The following is an 18,141-nucleotide window of genomic DNA, read 5'->3' on the forward strand; positions in this document are numbered from 1 at the left end:
GTTTGGACTCATGACTATTCACTGGTGTGAGCCCTTCATTGGTGTGGGCCCTAGCTATCAGCTCTCAAATAGACAGGAAGATGCTCCGTTCTGCTCCTCCCACTCTTGTGGAGAGCATCTATAGATATTTCATAGCATCTTTCCGCATCATCTGATTTTGTGCGGTTTGGGATCTCGTTGTAGTACCAAGGTCTGAGTTTCGTACGGAAGGGCTGGCATCCTCATTGACCCACCCAGCGGCGGAGCTAGCACCCCACCGGCTCTTCTGTCGTGCTGGTCGTCCGCGGCCTGGGTTAATGGGGGCCATGGGGGACAATGCAGTGTAGTGCAATGTAGTGTAGTGCAGTGTAGTGCAGTGTAGTGCAGTGTAGTGCAGTGTAGTGTAGTGTAGTGCAGTGTAGTGTAGTGTAGTGCAGGGTAGGGCAGGGCAGGGCAGGGCAGGCGGCTAGGGAGCCGTTTCGAGGGCTCCAGGGTTGGTGTCGCCCCAGAGCTGTGACCCCCTGGCTTGTGCTGTTCGGTTGCCGCATTGAAGTGTGATGGCAAATAGGCATGCAGATAGGCATGCAAGCAGGTAGACAGGTAGGCAAGTAGGCAGGGGCAAGCAGGTGGAGAGGCAGGCAGACAGACAGACAGACAGGCAGATAGGATGACCGGCAAAGAGGCGGACAGATAGATAGGTGATCAGATAGGCAGGCGGTAAGCGGCCCTCCGTGAAACTCTTGGGGATTTTAGCGCTTTAAGGATTTGCCGTTATTATGCCGTATAGGACATTAGAAATCTGTTTGGCCCCTAGGTGGCATCACTAGCCGCCGACCCGGCATTGTGTATCATGTCGCTCGCCCGTTGTTATTCTGTACGGCCTGATGAAGCTTGACATTGGGCTGGTGCCGACTGTTGCAGCCGTGGCGGGCACGGGAAGGACCTCCAAAGGCGTTTCTGGTTTGGCTGGACTGGATGTCCTCCCTCATGTGTGGGAAAATGTTGTCTGCTGGTGGTGTGCTGTCCGCTGATGGATAATGGTTAAAATACCTGCCATCCATCCAGTAAATACTGCTGGAAAACATATAGTTTTGTGCGCTAGCTGAGGCTATATCGTCAGTGAAGCTAGTATGCTTGGCCGTGTACGGCCCACAGTGTTGTGCGCGTGGCATTGCACACGAGCCGCTCGGGCCAGCGTTGGCCCTAGGGCATAAAAGGGTCTGTAAACCGACCGGTTAGCTATAACCCAACCGGTCGTTATCTTGACCGGCAACCTCACGTGCTCGCAAGGGGCGTCGAAACCGGTGGGCTAGTCCCTTGGGAAGGGCAAGACCGGAGGGCTGCAGTTCTGCGACACGAGCGAGTCCCGGAATTGCAAGCGGAACTGAACTGGAAGCTGGCCAAGGTGTTCTATATGAACAACATCTCCTTCCGCGTTGCTAAGGACCCGAAACTTCCTGGACTTCATCTACTCGCTGCACCCGAAGTACTTGCCGTCGGGTGCGTGCTATGGGGTTGCGTTTTAGCTTGTCTGTCCATAAAGCTCCCCTTGCCGATTTAGCAATCCCTATATACACGCACCTATGTCCTTTTTATTGCCATCAGCTGACCCTTGCATGTGGATGCCTACACCGAGATGGCAGCTAGATGGCAGCCCTTCCCATGGGACTTACCATCATCGCCAGTGCCTCAGGATGCCCCAGGATTGGCAATGCCTTCTAACTTACAAAGCATGCAAAGCTAACATCACGCTATGAACTATACAGCAAGATCCAAAGCCTTTATTACCAAACGACTGCTGCGTGGAGCTATGCTCCGAAACTTAACTGTCCGTATTACTCCTAAAAAATACGCCCAGCGCGCCAGCGTTTTCTCAGGGTATCCGCCATGCGTATTAAGCGTATCAAGTCGGGGGCGTATTCCGGGCGTAATAAGACGCATTACGGTACCAACGCTGGCTCCGCTATATCAACTAACTCATGCCTGTGGCTTGCACAAACACACGCGAACAACGATACAAAGAGGTTTATATGCTCTGTAGCCAATCGTCAATTATTTTTTGCCTACAAGCAGATATTATTTTCCTGAGGAGCGTGGGCAAATCTCATCGCGCCAATTTTTGCTTGGCGCGAAGATGGGACGCCCAAACTTCGCAGTTAAATCCATATACCAAGATAGCATGATAAACTTTATTTCACAGCCCCGACATGCAGCGTGCGGGACCATTACCCTTAAGGTCGGTTCCTACCGTGTCACCTTTACTTCGTTATCGGCCTAGGGCCCTGGACATATCTGTCCGCGTAATCTCAAAGACGGACAGCACAATGCCTTCCAAGCGGCAAAAACTTGAGCATGAGGGCGTTGGCGTCGGCGCCGGAGCAGCCATGCCTCGCCACCCGTTGTCCGCGGTCGGGAGTCCGATTCCTTCTGAAGGCCAGGAGGTATGGTGTATCAAGCAGCTTCGTGAGTGTCTGGCCGCATTTACTGAACTCGTGACATTTCACTGCCAGGTCCCTACGGCAAGCACCAGCTCCAGCGCAAACAAAGGGACTTTTAGATTCTGGCACGAGGAACGGCGATTCAAGGGAAGCGGAGAACGCTGCATCGTGCAGCGGGCGTTGTTTGAAAACGGTAAATTCAAAGCTATCGGGGCACCGAATCAAAACCAGTGGAGGCATTGGCACAGCATACTCAATTACTAACGTGGAGAGGATCCGAAACTTGCAAGTCTGGCCATGCGGACTTGGCACTGTCTCTTCCGCATCTCCACCCCCTGCCTACCCTTCCTGACAACTACTATCTCCTCGGCCTAAATAGGGCCCCTAAAGCCGCGGGGCTGCCTACATAGCTTACAGCAGCGTGGTCCCCTTTCCGGTGGCGTCGCAGGAAAGAGGAATCGTGCGCAGAGCTTTGCCATTTTCCGCAGAAGGATCCCTCATCCCGCCGGGAACCCCCGCTTGCCAATGTCCATAATCTTACAGTTCACACCTTCAACATCCCATCTCACCTCTCCTCCCAATTCTCCAGGCGGCATTCGCATCGGTGGCTACCCCAAATCCGCGCCCATCCCGGGACCCCTTGGCTGGCAGCGGCCGGGCGACTGGGACTTCCTGTGGGCCCCTGCCCGCCTGGCGCTCAAGGCCATTCCCCACCTCAAGCCAGGGCAGCTGGTTTCGGCATGCCCGGGACTTATGAGCATCACCAAGAAGGCAAGCTGCTGCAGGAGCGGCAAGGGGTTGGCCCGGCTGACTACTGGAGGCATGGGACGGGTTACACCAACCATTGGCATCGCGCAATATGGGTGGCGCGGGAACGTGCTTCATAATAGGGCTGCAATAGGCTCGCATGTCCATTTTCCTCACCTTCTTACGCTTTCCCTGTTTTCCCCGCAGCGCCGCCTGCCCGCCACATTGAAGGAGGCCCTTGGAGAGTCCCTCGCCTGGGACATTGTGCCGCACTCGTTCAGCTTACCGGAGGAGCTACCCAAGCTGGCAGCTCATGCGGTCACCGCAGCTACAGCGCCGGCGACTGCCACTACCGTCATTGCCGCTACGAGTGCGGCTGCGGCTGCACACGGGGTTGCTGCCACAGGGCCAGCAGTGGAGGAGCGGACAGCAGGCGCCGTCGCAGCCACGGCTACTGACGTGGCGACGGAGGCGACAGCGGCAGTTGCGCCGACGGAGGCTGCCGCGGCGGGAGCATCGTCGGCTGTCGCTTCTCGTACCGGGGAGCTGTGGATTCTGAAGACGGCGCAGCACCTTGGCAAGGGGCTGAAGCTGGTGCCGTTGGATGCGGCGGCGCTGGAGGCCAGCAGGCCGCGGAGAAGGTGGGGAAGAACATCTTGACTTCTTGACTGTTTCTGTGTGTTTGTGTGTGATCCTTGGAAATGGGGTCGGGTCGGGTCGGGTCGGGTCGGGAGGCCAAACTGAGTTAGGACCACCATGAACCCGGATGGGGTCCGAAGTTTCGAACACGTCCCGAGATCTTGAGAGGGGCCTCCAGCGGGGCAATATACCGGGCGTTATGGGGCAGAGGGAGGGGGGCATGGGGGCCCCCAGGGAGCGAAAGGAGCAGGTGCGGGGCTGTGTAACGTGGCGCCGAGTGTCATATGCCACGCGGTGTCATGGCGGGGGGCTGCCGGCACCTCTCCTTCCAGCTATGTCACCGTAGAGCGGTGGTGGTGGGGGGCAAGGGGATAGCATCCTCCATCGGGGGGACACACCACGAAGCCCCGTGGGTCCCTCATACTCCGGATAGTACTCCAGAGCCCCCTTTTTCCGCCTACCACCTTTCCATCACCTTTCCATCACCATAGGCAACCGTGTAGGTCTCCGCGTATGTGGTTAACTTGGGTTGGGCTGGGTGCCCCGGTGGGCTTGCTGCCTTGACAGGTTGGGGGGGACCAGGACTGCGGCCCGCCTGTGCCCCCTTCGAATCATCCGTATGTATGCATGTATATACTTATGTGCGACACCTATATTGCGCAGGCCGAGTCAGAAGCCGTACGTGCTGGCCCAGCGCTACGTTGACCGGCCGCTGCTAGTGGACGGTCGCAAGTTCGGCATCCGCGTGTGGGTGGCGGTGACCGGGTTCAACCCGCTGCGGGCCTACCTGCACAGCAATGGACTGGTGCTGTTCAGCACACACGGGTGAGCAGCTGCATGGACGGGTGGATGGGTGGGTGGGGACGCGGGAGGTAATGATGAAGCGGTGTGCGGTGTGCGCAGGAGTAGGATACGCGCAGCAGCAACAGCAACAGTAGCCAGGTTGTAAGCGCTACGGCAGGACCGTACCGTACACGCAAGTACCTTACGAGTCTATAAGTGCTCAGAAGGATAAGGGGCCCCAACCGGCCTTGGTGCCATCCCCGGATGTCCTATATTCCCTACATATATACAGACAGACAGACACACGCAACGGCTTCGTTGGGATACGCGCTCATTTGGGAGCCCACAACCGCAAGCAGGGTGGGGACAAGATGATGAAGAAGAAAGACACACATACATCCGTGCATATAACATGTCTTCCTGATTGTGATCGTGCCCATGCTGTACAGGTACGACAACAACAGTTGGCGTACGGAAGCAGGTGACGTGGCACTCGGCCACATCACCAATTATGCGCAGAATATGGACGGAACCGTGTGGAGCTTACAACAGCTGGAGGCCCACCTGGGTGCGTGGAGGGCGCATATGGGGCTGGTAGGGGGGAAACTCCTACATGCATGAAGCTTACATTTCAACTGACAAGACGCTGCGGTGGGAGGGGGAAGTAAGGGGGAAGACAACTGCCGGCATTTCGACAGCGGGGCTTGGGGTGCACCGCGATGAGTTAGAGAGGTGCCACGTTATTTAGTACGTCGCTTGGTGGGTAAGTTGGGATACCTGGCGGCTGGTGCGTCCAGCTGCTAGCCTTTATCTGGTTACTGTCCCCTTGCTGCCCTCTGGCCATGTTCTTGTTACCCACCACTGGCGACTTCCACACATGCTCGTCTGCTTGAACACCGTCGGGTGGAGGTTTGTATTAATTCTGCTGCTGCGGGAAGTAGCATCCACACCGGCAAGGCTCTCCACTCCGTTAGCGCTATCCGTCTGGCAGGGGCCCATCGTGACGCTGCGGACCGGGGCGTTCCACGCTACGCCCCGTCTCACTGCCTCGGCCCCCTGCGGCTGTTATGGACCTTCGTACCTGCAGGCACGGAAAAGTACGGCAAGATGTGGCGGCTGGTGCAGCGGAACAGTGCACTGGTCATTGCGGCGGCGCTCAAACACATCAAGGTGCTGCGCGGGGGGCGAGGAGGGAGGGAAGGGCGAGGAGGGGAGGGAGAAGGAGGGTGGAAAACGGACACCACAGCAAGAGGGAAGTCCTGGTGTGTCGGGTCCCGCTGCCCCTCTCCCTCACCACTGGGCTGCAGTGTGTGACGCCACGTGGACAGCTGTGAGTGAGACACAATCCGACCTCATTCACCTCCCCAGCCCCCAACCCCGTCCCTGACCGTCTGCTCGGGCTCTGCCCTCCTGGCCTACCCGGCGCCGGCATCTCCACCTCATGCTTCCCGTGTTTCCTGGCCCCCTCCCCGCTTCCCCCCCCCCCCCACCCGCTTCAGTCCGACCACGAGGCGCTCAAGTGCCCCAGTGGTATGACATGCGAGGTACGTGAGGAAGCCAGGGGGAGAAAGGGGCCGAGGGTGTGAGGAGGGGGAGGGGGAATTGGGGGACCGGGCTTTCCCGCCGCCCCTGCCGCCATTGCAGTAACCTCGACACCCTCCCTGCTCCGCAGCACCACTGCAGTGGCTGGCCTCGCTGAAAAGGCCTCTCGGGATGCTGGTGGAGCGCTTAGCGCGTATTTGTAGACGTTATGTGTGCCGTACTGTGTACCAGCTACTACAATCACTCGTCTGTGGTTCCTCTTCACCCTCCCCCTAACCTTTTGCTACTTGTATGAGCGGTTATTTCCATCCCTTCCCGCCCTCCTGCTAATGCCAGGTCGTTGGGTTGGACTACTTGGTGGATGACCAGCTGCACCCCTGGCTGCTGGAGGTCAATGGAACACCCTCGCTGCAGGTGGAGGAGGAATACGGGGGGAGGGAAGGAGGGGTCGGGCAGGAGTGCACTAGCGGTGAAAACATGCGTGGGGAGGAAGACGGGAAGCGCACTACAGTGATGTTGTGTTACTGCTCACCCTCGCCGTTGTCCAGCCGCCGAGGAGATGTGAACTTTGCATGGGGTTAGGGAGGGCCTGAAGCCCTTTTCCGCGGTGCTGCTCTTCGCATTCATCACTCACCTTCCCCTCCTCTTTCTCCTCCTACCCGTGGCGCCTTGCCCCCTGCTGCACGCAAACGTGCATACTCCATTCCGCGTGCTTTCATGTCAGGTGGAGCATGAGGATCCGCGCGTGGAGCAACTTATACACGACCAAAAGTACGGCATGGTGCAGGTGAGAGAGGGAGAGCGGTACATGCGGACTTGCACGTGCACAGCGGGGTTTATTTGTGTGTACACACACATGCGGCTCTGTGGCAGTTTATTACTCCTTCGTTCGTCGTAGTTGGTTAGTATGTCAGTTAGCGTCACCTATATTTCTATGCCCCCTCTGCATTCCTCCCGTTTGTAATTCCCCGCCTTCCCTGCCCTCTTCTTGTGTTCAGGACCTGATGTCGCTGCTGGGCATGCGTGAACGCTTCAAGCCCCGATACGCCGCAATACGAGCAGCAGCCAAGACCAAGCAGCAAGCCGCCGCTGCAGCGGCAGCGGCAGCCCTTGCGTCCGACGGCGGAGGGGGCGGGCACGCCGCAGCGGCAGCCAAGGCGGCGGCCGCCGCTGCCAAGCCCTCCGCCTCTTTCACCCGGAAGATTAGAGAGCAGCTGCAACCCTCGACTGACTCGGCCGTCATGGCGCGTGTGGCTCAGGAGCTAACGCACCGAGGGGGATTTGAACCGCTCATGCCGCTCATGCCGCTTGACCCGCAACTTGGGGTGAGTGTTCCATGGGACGATCGGGACTTTGAGCTTCGGCGCGCGATGGTTTCGTCTGGGGAGTGGTGCAACGGCGTCGCGACGGAGGCAGGGTTGGATGGCGGGGCGGATGACAGGGATGGGGCGGGGCCAGCGGGTGTAGGGGCGGGTGCTTGGCGACACAAGGCGGGACGGGATGGTGGCGTGGTTGCGGCGGACGGGGTTTGCGACACGGAGGGCGATGATGATGACGAAGATGACGATGATGGTGAGGAAAGCGGTGACGATTGAATAAAAAGGAACGTTTGAGGAGTTGGCTTGAGAAGACCGGATAGAGCACCCGCTGCAGGGAAGAGGTAACGTCATCACGCGGTGAGGCTTCGGGTGATGTTGGCCTTTGCGGCGTTTGCAGCTTAACCTGCATGGTGGTGGCTTGTGGCATGTGACATGTGGGGGCAGCCGGGGAGGAGGAGAAGGGGGAAGGGGAGGGCGTGACGGAGCGACGGAGTGAGAGTCCTGTGCTTTGGTAGCTTTGGGGTTTTGGATGGCACGGACCGGACGAGCACTAAGCCTTCCCCTCGGGCTTAGGCTTGGGCTGGGGCTGGGGATGAAAGACCTCCAGCCCCTCCATATCGCATTGGACGTCGGTACTCAAACCTTTGCTTTTTGCACATGATTCTAGCGCCCTCGCCATTCACCCTTACCTTAAGGTGGTGGGTTAGGCAGCGGATTGCGGCAGGCGGTGGGTGTAGGAGAAGCCCTGACCGTGGGCTGGGGTGGTCTATCACGTAGTCCCCTGACATGGCAATAGCGATTCCGTACGCTAGGTGAGCAGCGTGTTGGTGATGCTGACTGGCGGCCGTACTCCTACGGGTTGTGGGTCCCTTAGGGAGGTCTCTAGTCTTGCTAGTGCTGGTTTCGGTGCTGTTCACCTGGATGCGTGGCTCTCTGGAGGGCGCGAGGCCCTACTGGTGTGCTGGCCCCGGATGGCCCCTCGTCCTCCCGGGTCGGTGACAGCTGCGGCAAAAGCCTTTCTTACGAGGCGTTTAGGATTACTCGATACTCAGCGTTATACCTTGTACCGGTCAGCCGTGCGTGATTCGGCGGCAGCCTACCCCTGCCTCGAGAGATAATCACCACTATGACTGCCTTACTACCTTTTACTTGTGAGGCATCAGTGGTGCGATGGCTACGGGACACGGGGAGCGCGCGCCCAAGTAGGCCGTGGCTCTGAGGCGGTGGATGGTTGCGAGCTTGGAACTAGATCTGACTGTCCAGGACTCACTGCCTAATGTGGTCAAGATAAAGTGGGTTGGTGCCGAAGTGGCCGCTGGGTGACGGTTCCAAAGAATTGGACGTGGAAACAGCTATGCGGCAGCGGTGGCAGTGAACACACTAGCGAGGGATATTATACTAATACGGCTCTCGGCGATCCCATTATTTTTCGATTACGACATGCGGAGAGGCTCTGCTTCCGGCTGCCAACAGTTCGGCGTTTGAGCGAAAGATGTGTGGCGCTGGTACGAAAGTACGTGGTCTATGTACGAATAGCCTGACAAGTTGTCATTCGCTAATCATGGAGGTACCATAAATGTATTTATGGTTGCATTATTCATTCTTCAGGAAGTCATTCCATCGGGTCGACAAACTGCATCAGCAAGCTTCATTCGGTTCTTCAAACCTCCGACTGTCCAAGTAGCTGTTGGACTGAACGCGTAGAGTTCATTAACTATGTTAAAGAATACGACGTTTTCGCGATATACCAATACGCTAGCGCGGCGAAGCTCTGTAAGGGCGCAACCCTTGCTTTCGTAATTGCACGCACCCCCGCGCGGACTCCCGAAGACGGTGCGAAGCCTCCCTGGAGTCCGCCAACGGAATCGCCCAGTGCGACAACAGTAATCTCGCTACAACAGTAAATCTCAATCGATAGCTTTACATTTGCTGATCAGGAACAGCGCCATAGAGCGCAAGAAACAGTGGCCCGCTCCGACGCTTTGACATGGCGGTCCTGCTTGATAATTCTTTGCAATTTTAAAAGCTCCATACATCGCAGGCAATAAATATTATTGAATAAATATTTTTAGCTGAACTCAGGTCGCAGGTCGGGAAACGGCCTTGCGATCGGCCATACGATGGCCGTCTCGGTAGCGGCCTGGTAGGGTGGTCCATCCCTAGGTAGGAAACAATGATCAAACATCGCAACGATCGTGTTCTGGACAGCGGCTCCGACAGTGACAGCGAGGAGGGCGACGACATGGTGTCATTCGACGCCGTCGGCTATGACATGCTTGAAGAATCCGCCCCATCGCTGCAGATGCCCCATAGCAGCTCAGCTCAGACTGGCAGGCAGTTGGCCGGCGTCGAAGAGGGTGTGCGCACCGACCTTGGCGCCGGCGCTGAGCCCAACGGCGCACAGACCGCCAACGCGTCGGGATCAGTCGTCTCCAAACTTGCGCTCCATACGAAAACACCGGCACAACGAGCGCGTTATAGAGGGACATGCACAGCTTAGGGGTAGTAATTTTCTTATCCCGACACAGGGCACTGAGGCCAAACGTGGCACGTTTCCCTGCTGCTAGTAACTGTTTGGCGCAGGCTGAGAACTGTGTGCCTGGGCCGTAATGTAGCCCGAGATATCGCGCCGTCTCGTTACCAGCCAGTACCCTCAAACACGCCCCACATAACCGGTACTCGGCTTCCATAAGGCGCTCCTGTTCCCGTGCTGTGCCCCCAAAAATGAGGACCTCACACTTGGCTGAGTCAATCCATCCAACTCGCAACTCGCAAGGAACTCGCAAAATTTCTATTATTCTTTTTACGCGAATACATACGTGAACTACGCCTGTAGGGTGTAAACACAGCGCATTTGTGGCGCCTGCGCCTGCGGGCTATGGCCGATCGCAGGCGCAACTATGCTGAAGTGGCTTGAGGCCTATGTGGCTTCGTCTGTCTGAGCAGTGCAATCTAGCTGTTCATACGCACAAGCTCACTCAGGCCTCATCTAGTAACGACGTGCAAGTGCTTATCAGTATTTGCTGATGGGCCTTCTGGTGGGGTTCCGAGGACTTTTGCCGGTGTGGTGCTGCCTCGAGTGGTGTGGTGCTGCCTCGAGGCATCCCTCGCCCCGACGGTGAACTGATGGATGCTAACTTAGTCAAGTGCCTGCCCCCCGTCGTGTGCACTCCATAGGTGGTTAGCACGAGTTTCTTGAACCCAGCACGCTTCCCTGCAAGGGAGAGTTGGGTGAGAGACTGAGCTTCGTGCCTTAATAGGGAGGGGTCGGGTACGTACAGGTTTTCCGGGTTTCCTGTGTCATAGTGAACCCTCACCCCAAGAGCTGGATCAGGCCGGGGATGGAGAGGAGTCTTGCTGTGTGTTTGAGGCTCAGTGTGCAAACATGCATGACAGAGCCTTGACTCGTGAGAGTGTGTGCACGTGCTCACACCTCCCAACCCCAGGGGAGGAGAGTGGAACTAGCGGACCTGCGGCTCTTGGCTGCTTAGGAGGGGACAGGGGCCCCTCATACCCCTCTCCCCTCCACGGGAGAGAGGTTCGGTGGGCTTTCCGTTGGGGCGCGCACACACACACACACAAAAAAAAAGCCTGGCAAGTTGTCATTCGCTAATCATCGAGCTACCATTAAATGTATTTATGGTTGCATATTCATTCTTCAGGAAGACATTCCATCGGCTCGACAGATTACATCAGCAGGCTTCAGGTACAGTTTGCGAATGACCGGCTCTATATGCCTACAAAACAGATGTCCAAAATACATAAAAAAAAGAAAATCGCCTTCTGCTAGCAAAAGGCAAATAGGGTCGGTCATTCGTGAACAGTACCTTCATTCGGTTCCTCAAACCTCCGACTCTCCAGGTAGCTGTTGGACTGAAAGCGTAGAGTTCATTAACTATGTTAAAGAATACGACGTTTTCGCGATATACCAACACGCTAGCGCGACGAAGCTCTGTAAGGGCGCAACCCTTGCTTTCGCAATTGCACACTCGTCCACGTTGTTTGCAAACCTTACGCGCAAGCAGCGGCGTGGAGAGCTACGTTGTGAAGCCTATCGCAAACGAAGCAGATTTGGAGGCGGAGCGAACATGTGGGTTTGCTTCGCCCAGGGTTTGGGAACCATGACGAGTGGTCCATGGTCCCCGGTTGCTGTAACCTGAATTTCCGCTGGCGGCATACCTTCATCATGAAATCTAGCGAATCTGCCCCTCATGTGATTTACATTTACAATATCTCCGTAATTCAATTCGTTGCACTGCCCTGGGAGCTGTACGACGATACCACCTCTTCTGACTACCACGGCCTATACGGTTGTAGTACATTACCCCGGAGGAGAGTATGGGCCGCGCCTAGACTCATGTATGTGGCACCAGGGGGCGCGTCCGTTGGCAGACCTGGCCTTGCGTCCCGCTATCGCCGTGAAATAAAGCACCGCTGCTGGAAGTGGAGGACCGCCGCCCTGAGCAGTTAGTATGGCCTGGTGCCTGGCCCGCGAGGATTACGCAGCGAGACGTGTGGGACCATCGCAACCCTGGGGGGCTTCCCTGGCCCCCCGTTGTGTTTCTTGCCTAACCAGGGTTGGCTACCGCCATGGCCACATGGCTTGATGAGGAATGGACGGTGCTTCCGGAGCATAAACAGCTAGGTGTGAAGCGGGGAGGGAGGGAAGCGGCCCACGGGCGCAGTGTGTGCAGCAGCGCGGAACGTAGCGGTAGGTTAGCTCCGAGATGCTGTTGTATGTAGTCTGCCTTTGCGCGCGCTCACGTTCCCTTGTTCGCTTCTCATTTATAAAATGTGCACATTGGTCGAACGTGCAATCAGTTGCGGGTGCGTGAGGGTGTCTCATTTGGGGATTCCTCTCACCCCTCAGGGTGGTGGTGGTGGTGGTGGTGGTGACATCCGGTCCTAGGGGGAATACGCCACCGCATGAAACACCGGACGCACTCTCCCCGTCATTACCCACGTGGCATACACACAATACACAGACATACATAACACAGCACACAGCCGAGTGGCCACCTACACACACCCGCAGGTCAGGCGGCCGCGAGCGCCTACGTGGAGTTGCGGAGGCGAGGAGAGGATGACATGGGTTCCGTGGTTCTGGCTGTGGCTTCGGAGCTGCTTCGCCCCGAGCTGGCTGCGGCCTTCCGTGCGTCCTTCACCGACCCCTTTGAGGTCTCCAACAAACGTAAGACAACTGCTGAAGAGCCAACTAACTAACTAACTAGCTACTTCACAGACGAACTGTCGAATGATGTACGGCGGAGATGCAGTGGGGTGTTATTCAGTGGGGGCCGGAGAGAGAGAAACCCTTCAGCAAAACTACTAACGTCCAACCAAACACGTGCCGTACTCCCCTTCGTCCCTCTCCCCTCTACCCCGACCCCGACCCCGACGCCCTCCCCGGACTGCCGACCCGCGGAATCCCCCCTTCGCAGTGGTGGAGACAGTGATGTTGCGGGACGGTTGCGACGTGTGCTGCACTTCACAGGCCGACCGGGACCGCATTCAGCGAATCAATGTCATCATGAGCAGTGGCGACAGCAGCTCGGAGGCGGGAGTCTGTTTGGGAAAAGAACGAGACTGAGAGAGACGATTGGGGGGAGGTTTGGGAGGGAAACGTTAAGGAGGCGTAAAAAACATCGAGTGGTCGCTTCTGAGGTGGTCGCTTGTGCACCTGGCGGCCGGGAAGGGGTAAAGACGCAGATGCATCTGGGCGCAGCTCCGGCAGCTCCAGCGCGAATGTGCACTCTAGAGGCGGCCCTGAAGAGCTGCGGCGCCGTGTGGTGAAGCATCATCTGGGCAGCAGGACGAGCAGTACAACATTTCACTCGACCTGGCATTTGCCCGTACGGACTCTCGCCGTGTTGTTGTATGTGTTGGCACCTTGTTGTGGCTGGCTGATGTGGCCCTGGGCATGGCGCACCTGGTGCGGCTGGTTTTAGGTACTACGGCTGCTGTTTGCGCTGGAGGTGCGGGGCGGTGCGGGTTAGGGCAGCTGCACAGGGGCTGGTGCGGGAGGACCGGGGCGGGCTGGATACCAACACAACACCGGAGCGGGTATGTATACAGCCACCGCGCTAGTGGCAGTGCGACCGCTGTGTGTGTGGGGGGTTGAGGAGATTGGAATGAAACTATAACAAACTACAACCCGCGTGTGTGTGTGTGTGTGTTGAAGGAGGGCAAGATGGCTACACACTTGCTTCGTATTCGTCGCAAAAAGAAAAAGAAAATCGGAGCCGTGAGTTGAGAACATTGAAAACAGCTCGCAACAACTTGGCAATGTCGACACAACCACCTCTGTAAACGAAGCGACGGTATCTGCTGCCGTTCCCCCGTCCATCGCGGTACTCAATTCACCGGTGCCCTGGAAACCCTATCCTTACGCAGTGCGCATCACATCTTCACAAACTGCATGTGGCCGAAGGCCCTCGGGTCTCCGGATCGTATGGATGGTATTGGGGCCACGCACCCCCAACCACGTAACACACATACACGTCATCTTCATGGATGCAGTGGATACTCATTACCCTTGCAGCAACTCTCCCTACACCGGCTCCTGAGTCGGCGCGAGTTTCCCGTAAGGGCTCGAGCCAGAGTTAACCCCGGCGCCTACATAAAGAATGTTATTATCCAACAACATATAACACACATATCCAACAACACATGCAGTACAGACACCAATAATCATGAACATAGATAAACTCATCAGCAACGAACATGAAAAAAATAAAACAAACTCAAGGGAACCGTAAAAGCACGCGACCACGGAAAGCACACAACCACTGCCGTCACGCCCCGCCTCGACCCGCCTTCCTTTTCCTCGATGCGGAGCTCAACGACACCAAACACCATTACGGAGCTCCACACCGCTGAGGCCGTTCTCTCCTTCTCACTCCTTTAAGACTCTTCACACACAAGTCATCAGCTGCATTCCTACCTGCTCCTCATTCGCCGTGTCATCATTTGCCTGTCCTTTATGTCTCTATTGGGCCGCAAACAATGCGCTCCTTAGTCATCACAGAAGCAATGCGCCAGGAGCTCCGATCCCACTCATCGCACATCTCCCCCTCCCGTTTCAGGCACTCACTCAACACCCCCTCGTAAGCCTTTGCCAACACACCTTTCAACAAGGCCACTCTCTTAACAGCCTCTCGTACCTATTACAGCATCTCTCAGACCGTAAATGACCTCCCGGGGCCCCTCCTTAGGGAACTCGGCCCTAGTTAACCTTCCTTCCAATACACAGATCTGCCAGCAGGAGGCTATACTTGACGTACAGCCGCAGCAATAGCCGCATACAGGAACAGACCACAAACAGATCTGACGATAGGGAGCTGTCGCAGCTGGACGCGGATGTGACAGCTGCTGCGGGTGCGGCCAAGCGGAGCACCAGCCCACCCTATGTCGCCCTATGCCGCCAGCTTGGCGGTTGCGTGTCGCACCACGAGGTCTGCTATCCATCAGTTCTGTTATACCCCCGAATGCTGAGACCGACCAGCAGAATGTCGCAGTAGAGCAGACACGGGGTGCGGACTGACATGGCACAAAGACGGCCGGCGGACGGACACATGCAGACGCATGGATGCGAAATCACACAGCCAACGGAATGGCAGCGCGCAACCAAATCAGTTTTGTAACGCCCGCGATTTGCCAACCGCAGGGGAGAACACGCACATAGCTTCAATGGAGCATACGACAGCTTTCACTTATTCATTCATTCGTTCATCAGATCATATGCAGCGTGGTGGTATCGCCACGAACTGACCCAACAGGGCCTAAGTATGAACATGAAATGCCTCCTCCTCCTCCTCCTCATCATCATCATCAGCAGCAATTAAGAGATACAGCAACAACAAGGCCAACAGAGCGTTCCTGACTTTTACACCAGCCCAGAGCTCGAACTTAGCCTCCAACAACCCGACGTCACAAAACCCCGCAGAGAGGCAACGACACAGTATCCGACCCCCCATCAACAACAGCCTACATGCGCTGCTAAAGGGGCTTCTTCCTCCTCCTGCGATGGATGATGCCGCTAATGTGCTCAGGCTGCCCTGATTCCTGAGCCCACGCTGGGTCTCCGACTTTCCCCGGCACCCCCCAGGGGCCCCAGGTGTCCAGAGAGAGAAAAAGAGCCCCATGCAGTCAGGTCCCCGCGTACCCCCCGGGGTTCGGCACCCCCAGGTCGTCAGCAGCTCATCACGTCATGTGCTCAGGACCTCGCATCATGGAAAGCTCAAGCAGCACCCGTGAGGCGTTTGAGGCTCTCGTAGGTGCTGAAGGCGATGGCCATGCCCGGGAGCACCTTGGCAAACTCCGGTCCCAACCCCCGGTAGAAGGCCGCCACACCGCCCTCCGCATACACCGCCTTAACAACGTCAAGGTAGCGCATCCGGCCCAGCGCGCCACGCTCGTACACCTGCCGTATTACCGCTCATCATGATGCGCAAGTTTGGAAAACAGCCGATGTCATGTTGCAAAAAAGGAAAGGAGGGGACAAGGTCAGCGGCGGAGTGCAGCGCAAATGCGCGCACATGGCATAACATGAGGTGACGTGACGTTAGGGACGTCACCCAGGAGCTGAAAGGAAGATGTTGATTGAATTGTCTTGGTGCCATAGACTGACTGACTGTAGGACCTAAAGGAGTACGTGCTTTCGGGCCCATCCTTGTCCCCGTAGCTCTCCACCTCGTTCCCCCTCCAGGTCCCCACCCGTCCTACGAGTAGCATTTCCAATATCCTTTTCCGGACGTCCACCCCTCCCCCTTCCCCTCCCAGGCAGCTGCCTACCTGCAGCCGCCTCCGCACCACGTCCAGCGGGAATGTGAGGGTGGACGTACAGAGACCGGACAGACAGGCGCACGCGGCGCAGGCCAGCGGCGAAAGAGACACTGGAACGGTTGCTGCTCTCCTCGCAGCGCCCGCACCAGCCGTGTCTGTACCTCCAAGTTCTGGTGCCTGAGGTCCCTCCTCGCTATTCCCGGCGCCTCCGCTGCTGCTACAGCAGCTTCTACAGCAGTTGCTGCTACAGCCTTGTCCATGGCCGGCTATGCCGCCGCTTCCGCTGCTGCTACCTAGACCAGCCAGCTGCCACAAGTGTCGATACCACTGCATTTGGTATTGTTGTTGCTGCCCCTGCCCCTGCTGCTGCTGCTGCTGCTGAGTGTGAAGGTGAGTCTGGCTCCCATGTGGTAGAGGTGACACGCAGCTGGTGTCCGCCGCCGGGGCTTCCCCCGCCGTACCCTGCTGCTGCTGCTCCGGGTGGTGCTGCCGCCTGTGCAGCGTCTGCAGCTGGTAGTGCTGCTGGTGCTTCAACGCCAGGTGCTTGAACGTGTCATAGAAACAGAAGTTGAAGGCCAGCCCAGGCACTACTTGCACCAGGGTGGCGCCAAGTCCCTTGTAAAGCCCCGCGACACCGCGCTCCGTGAGGATCTGGCGCAGGGCAGTGGGGATGTGGCGCACCTGAGGCTGCGCCTGAGGGCGCGGATGCTGAGGACCGCCGGCGCTGATACCCCCGCTGCTGCTGCTGCTGCTGCCGCTGCTGGGGGACATGTCCGCTGCAATGCGGGTGCGCAGGAGATCCAGTGGATAAGCCTATGTAGAGGTCCAGGTGTTCATGCCCACGCGGGAGGAAGGGGCGGGGGGCCGAAGGGATTGCAAAAACTAAAGAAAGCCCAAGCGTGATAATCATGAGCTCAGCGCGTACATGGTGTACGGCAATTGGGGCCGCACAACCAAACTAAGTTCCGTTCCAGATGGATTCCGGTAACCCGAACGACACGACTTCCGTAATTGATTGATCGTTGTTAAGGTTAGGAACAACTACTACTGGAGGCTCGAGAGGAAGAGAGCTAGGAAGGCAGAGGCGCGACAAGACCCCTTCATCTCGACCTTTGCCCGCGTACCACTGTGCATGCGACGAGACCCGACACGGCGCCTGCCACCCAGGCTCGCGCTGACCCATTGGGTAACCGCCCCTGGAGCTTCGCTTTCGTGTACTCGTATGTAAGGAAGTTGGTGGCGGAGTAAGGGATACGGTGAATAATGGTAATAAAGTTGCCTTTCCATAGCGCCCAGGCACCCTCCGTGGCTGTAATGTGGCGAAGAGCTGCAAGCACGCCCATCTGCTGCCCGTGGGCGACGGAACCAGGTACTGAAAGGCCTCTAACCTGTGTAGAGCGAAGCGCGACTAGTGGTTAACTTGAAGCGGCCATACCGGCAGGTATGTGAGTAGCGGCTATAATTGGGAGGCTCTGTGATGCGCGCCTGGTAGAGAATCGTCAGGCGGGCCAGCGGCGCTGTGCAGGTCTTAGCTAGGGCACCCGAAACTCCACCACAAATTGAATGCTTCACAGCGTCATGAGAAAGTAATGGCGCAGCTTCACTAGCAGCCGTCTCGTCGCTGAGAAGCACCACGACGTCCTCATCGTCGACACGCGATGACGTTGTCTGGCTGCTGGTTGCTGAAAAAGAACGGCCCCATAGAGCCTCAGAGGCAGTCTGGGTTAATGGTGGCATCATTCGTTCGGCGCTTCTAGCACCCATCGCGACGAACCGAAACTAGTATGACGTACTTCAAGGCTTTCAAGTGCCTTCCAGCAGATAACTGCTTTCCAAATTGCACACGAGGATATGAAAACCAGTCTCTGGAAGGCGACTGACGAATGGAAAGCGATTATCGTCCAAAATAC

At 57.2% G+C, this 18,141-nt stretch overlaps 3 protein-coding genes across 3 annotated transcripts; 2 read left to right on the plus strand and 1 right to left on the minus strand.

Annotated features, from left to right (window-relative positions):
- Positions 1 to 1,393: 1,393 nt before the first annotated feature.
- On the plus strand, positions 1,394 to 9,947 carry ttlE (tubulin tyrosine ligase TtlE; the record flags this gene model as incomplete). Its single annotated transcript, XM_002956300.1, has 13 exons — positions 1,394 to 1,479; positions 2,258 to 2,442; positions 3,007 to 3,293; positions 3,372 to 3,805; positions 4,467 to 4,628; positions 5,036 to 5,154; positions 5,674 to 5,756; positions 6,086 to 6,130; positions 6,465 to 6,542; positions 6,853 to 6,915; positions 7,127 to 7,700; positions 8,143 to 8,174; positions 9,750 to 9,947. The coding sequence occupies 13 exons, from the start codon at positions 1,394 to 1,396 to the stop codon at positions 9,945 to 9,947; spliced, it is 2,346 nt and encodes a 781-aa protein (XP_002956346.1).
- Positions 9,948 to 11,344: 1,397 nt separating this feature from the next.
- VOLCADRAFT_107181 (uncharacterized protein) lies at positions 11,345 to 13,762 on the plus strand (the record flags this gene model as incomplete). The annotated part of the gene is made up of 4 exons (XM_002956301.1): positions 11,345 to 11,537; positions 12,024 to 12,158; positions 12,483 to 12,638; positions 12,889 to 13,762. 4 exons carry the CDS (start codon positions 11,345 to 11,347, stop codon positions 13,035 to 13,037), a joined length of 633 nt encoding a protein of 210 aa, XP_002956347.1. The 3' UTR covers positions 13,038 to 13,762.
- Positions 13,763 to 15,686: 1,924 nt separating this feature from the next.
- Positions 15,687 to 17,574, minus strand: VOLCADRAFT_119361 (uncharacterized protein; the record flags this gene model as incomplete). The annotated part of the gene is made up of 4 exons (XM_002956358.1): positions 15,687 to 15,883; positions 16,693 to 16,882; positions 16,913 to 17,044; positions 17,356 to 17,574. 4 exons carry the CDS (start codon positions 17,572 to 17,574, stop codon positions 15,687 to 15,689), a joined length of 738 nt encoding a protein of 245 aa, XP_002956404.1.
- Positions 17,575 to 18,141: the final 567 nt, after the last annotated feature.

This window comes from Volvox carteri, assembly GCF_000143455.1.
Source record: "Volvox carteri f. nagariensis unplaced genomic scaffold VOLCAscaffold_60, whole genome shotgun sequence".
Taxonomy (NCBI): Eukaryota; Viridiplantae; Chlorophyta; class Chlorophyceae; order Chlamydomonadales; family Volvocaceae; genus Volvox; species Volvox carteri.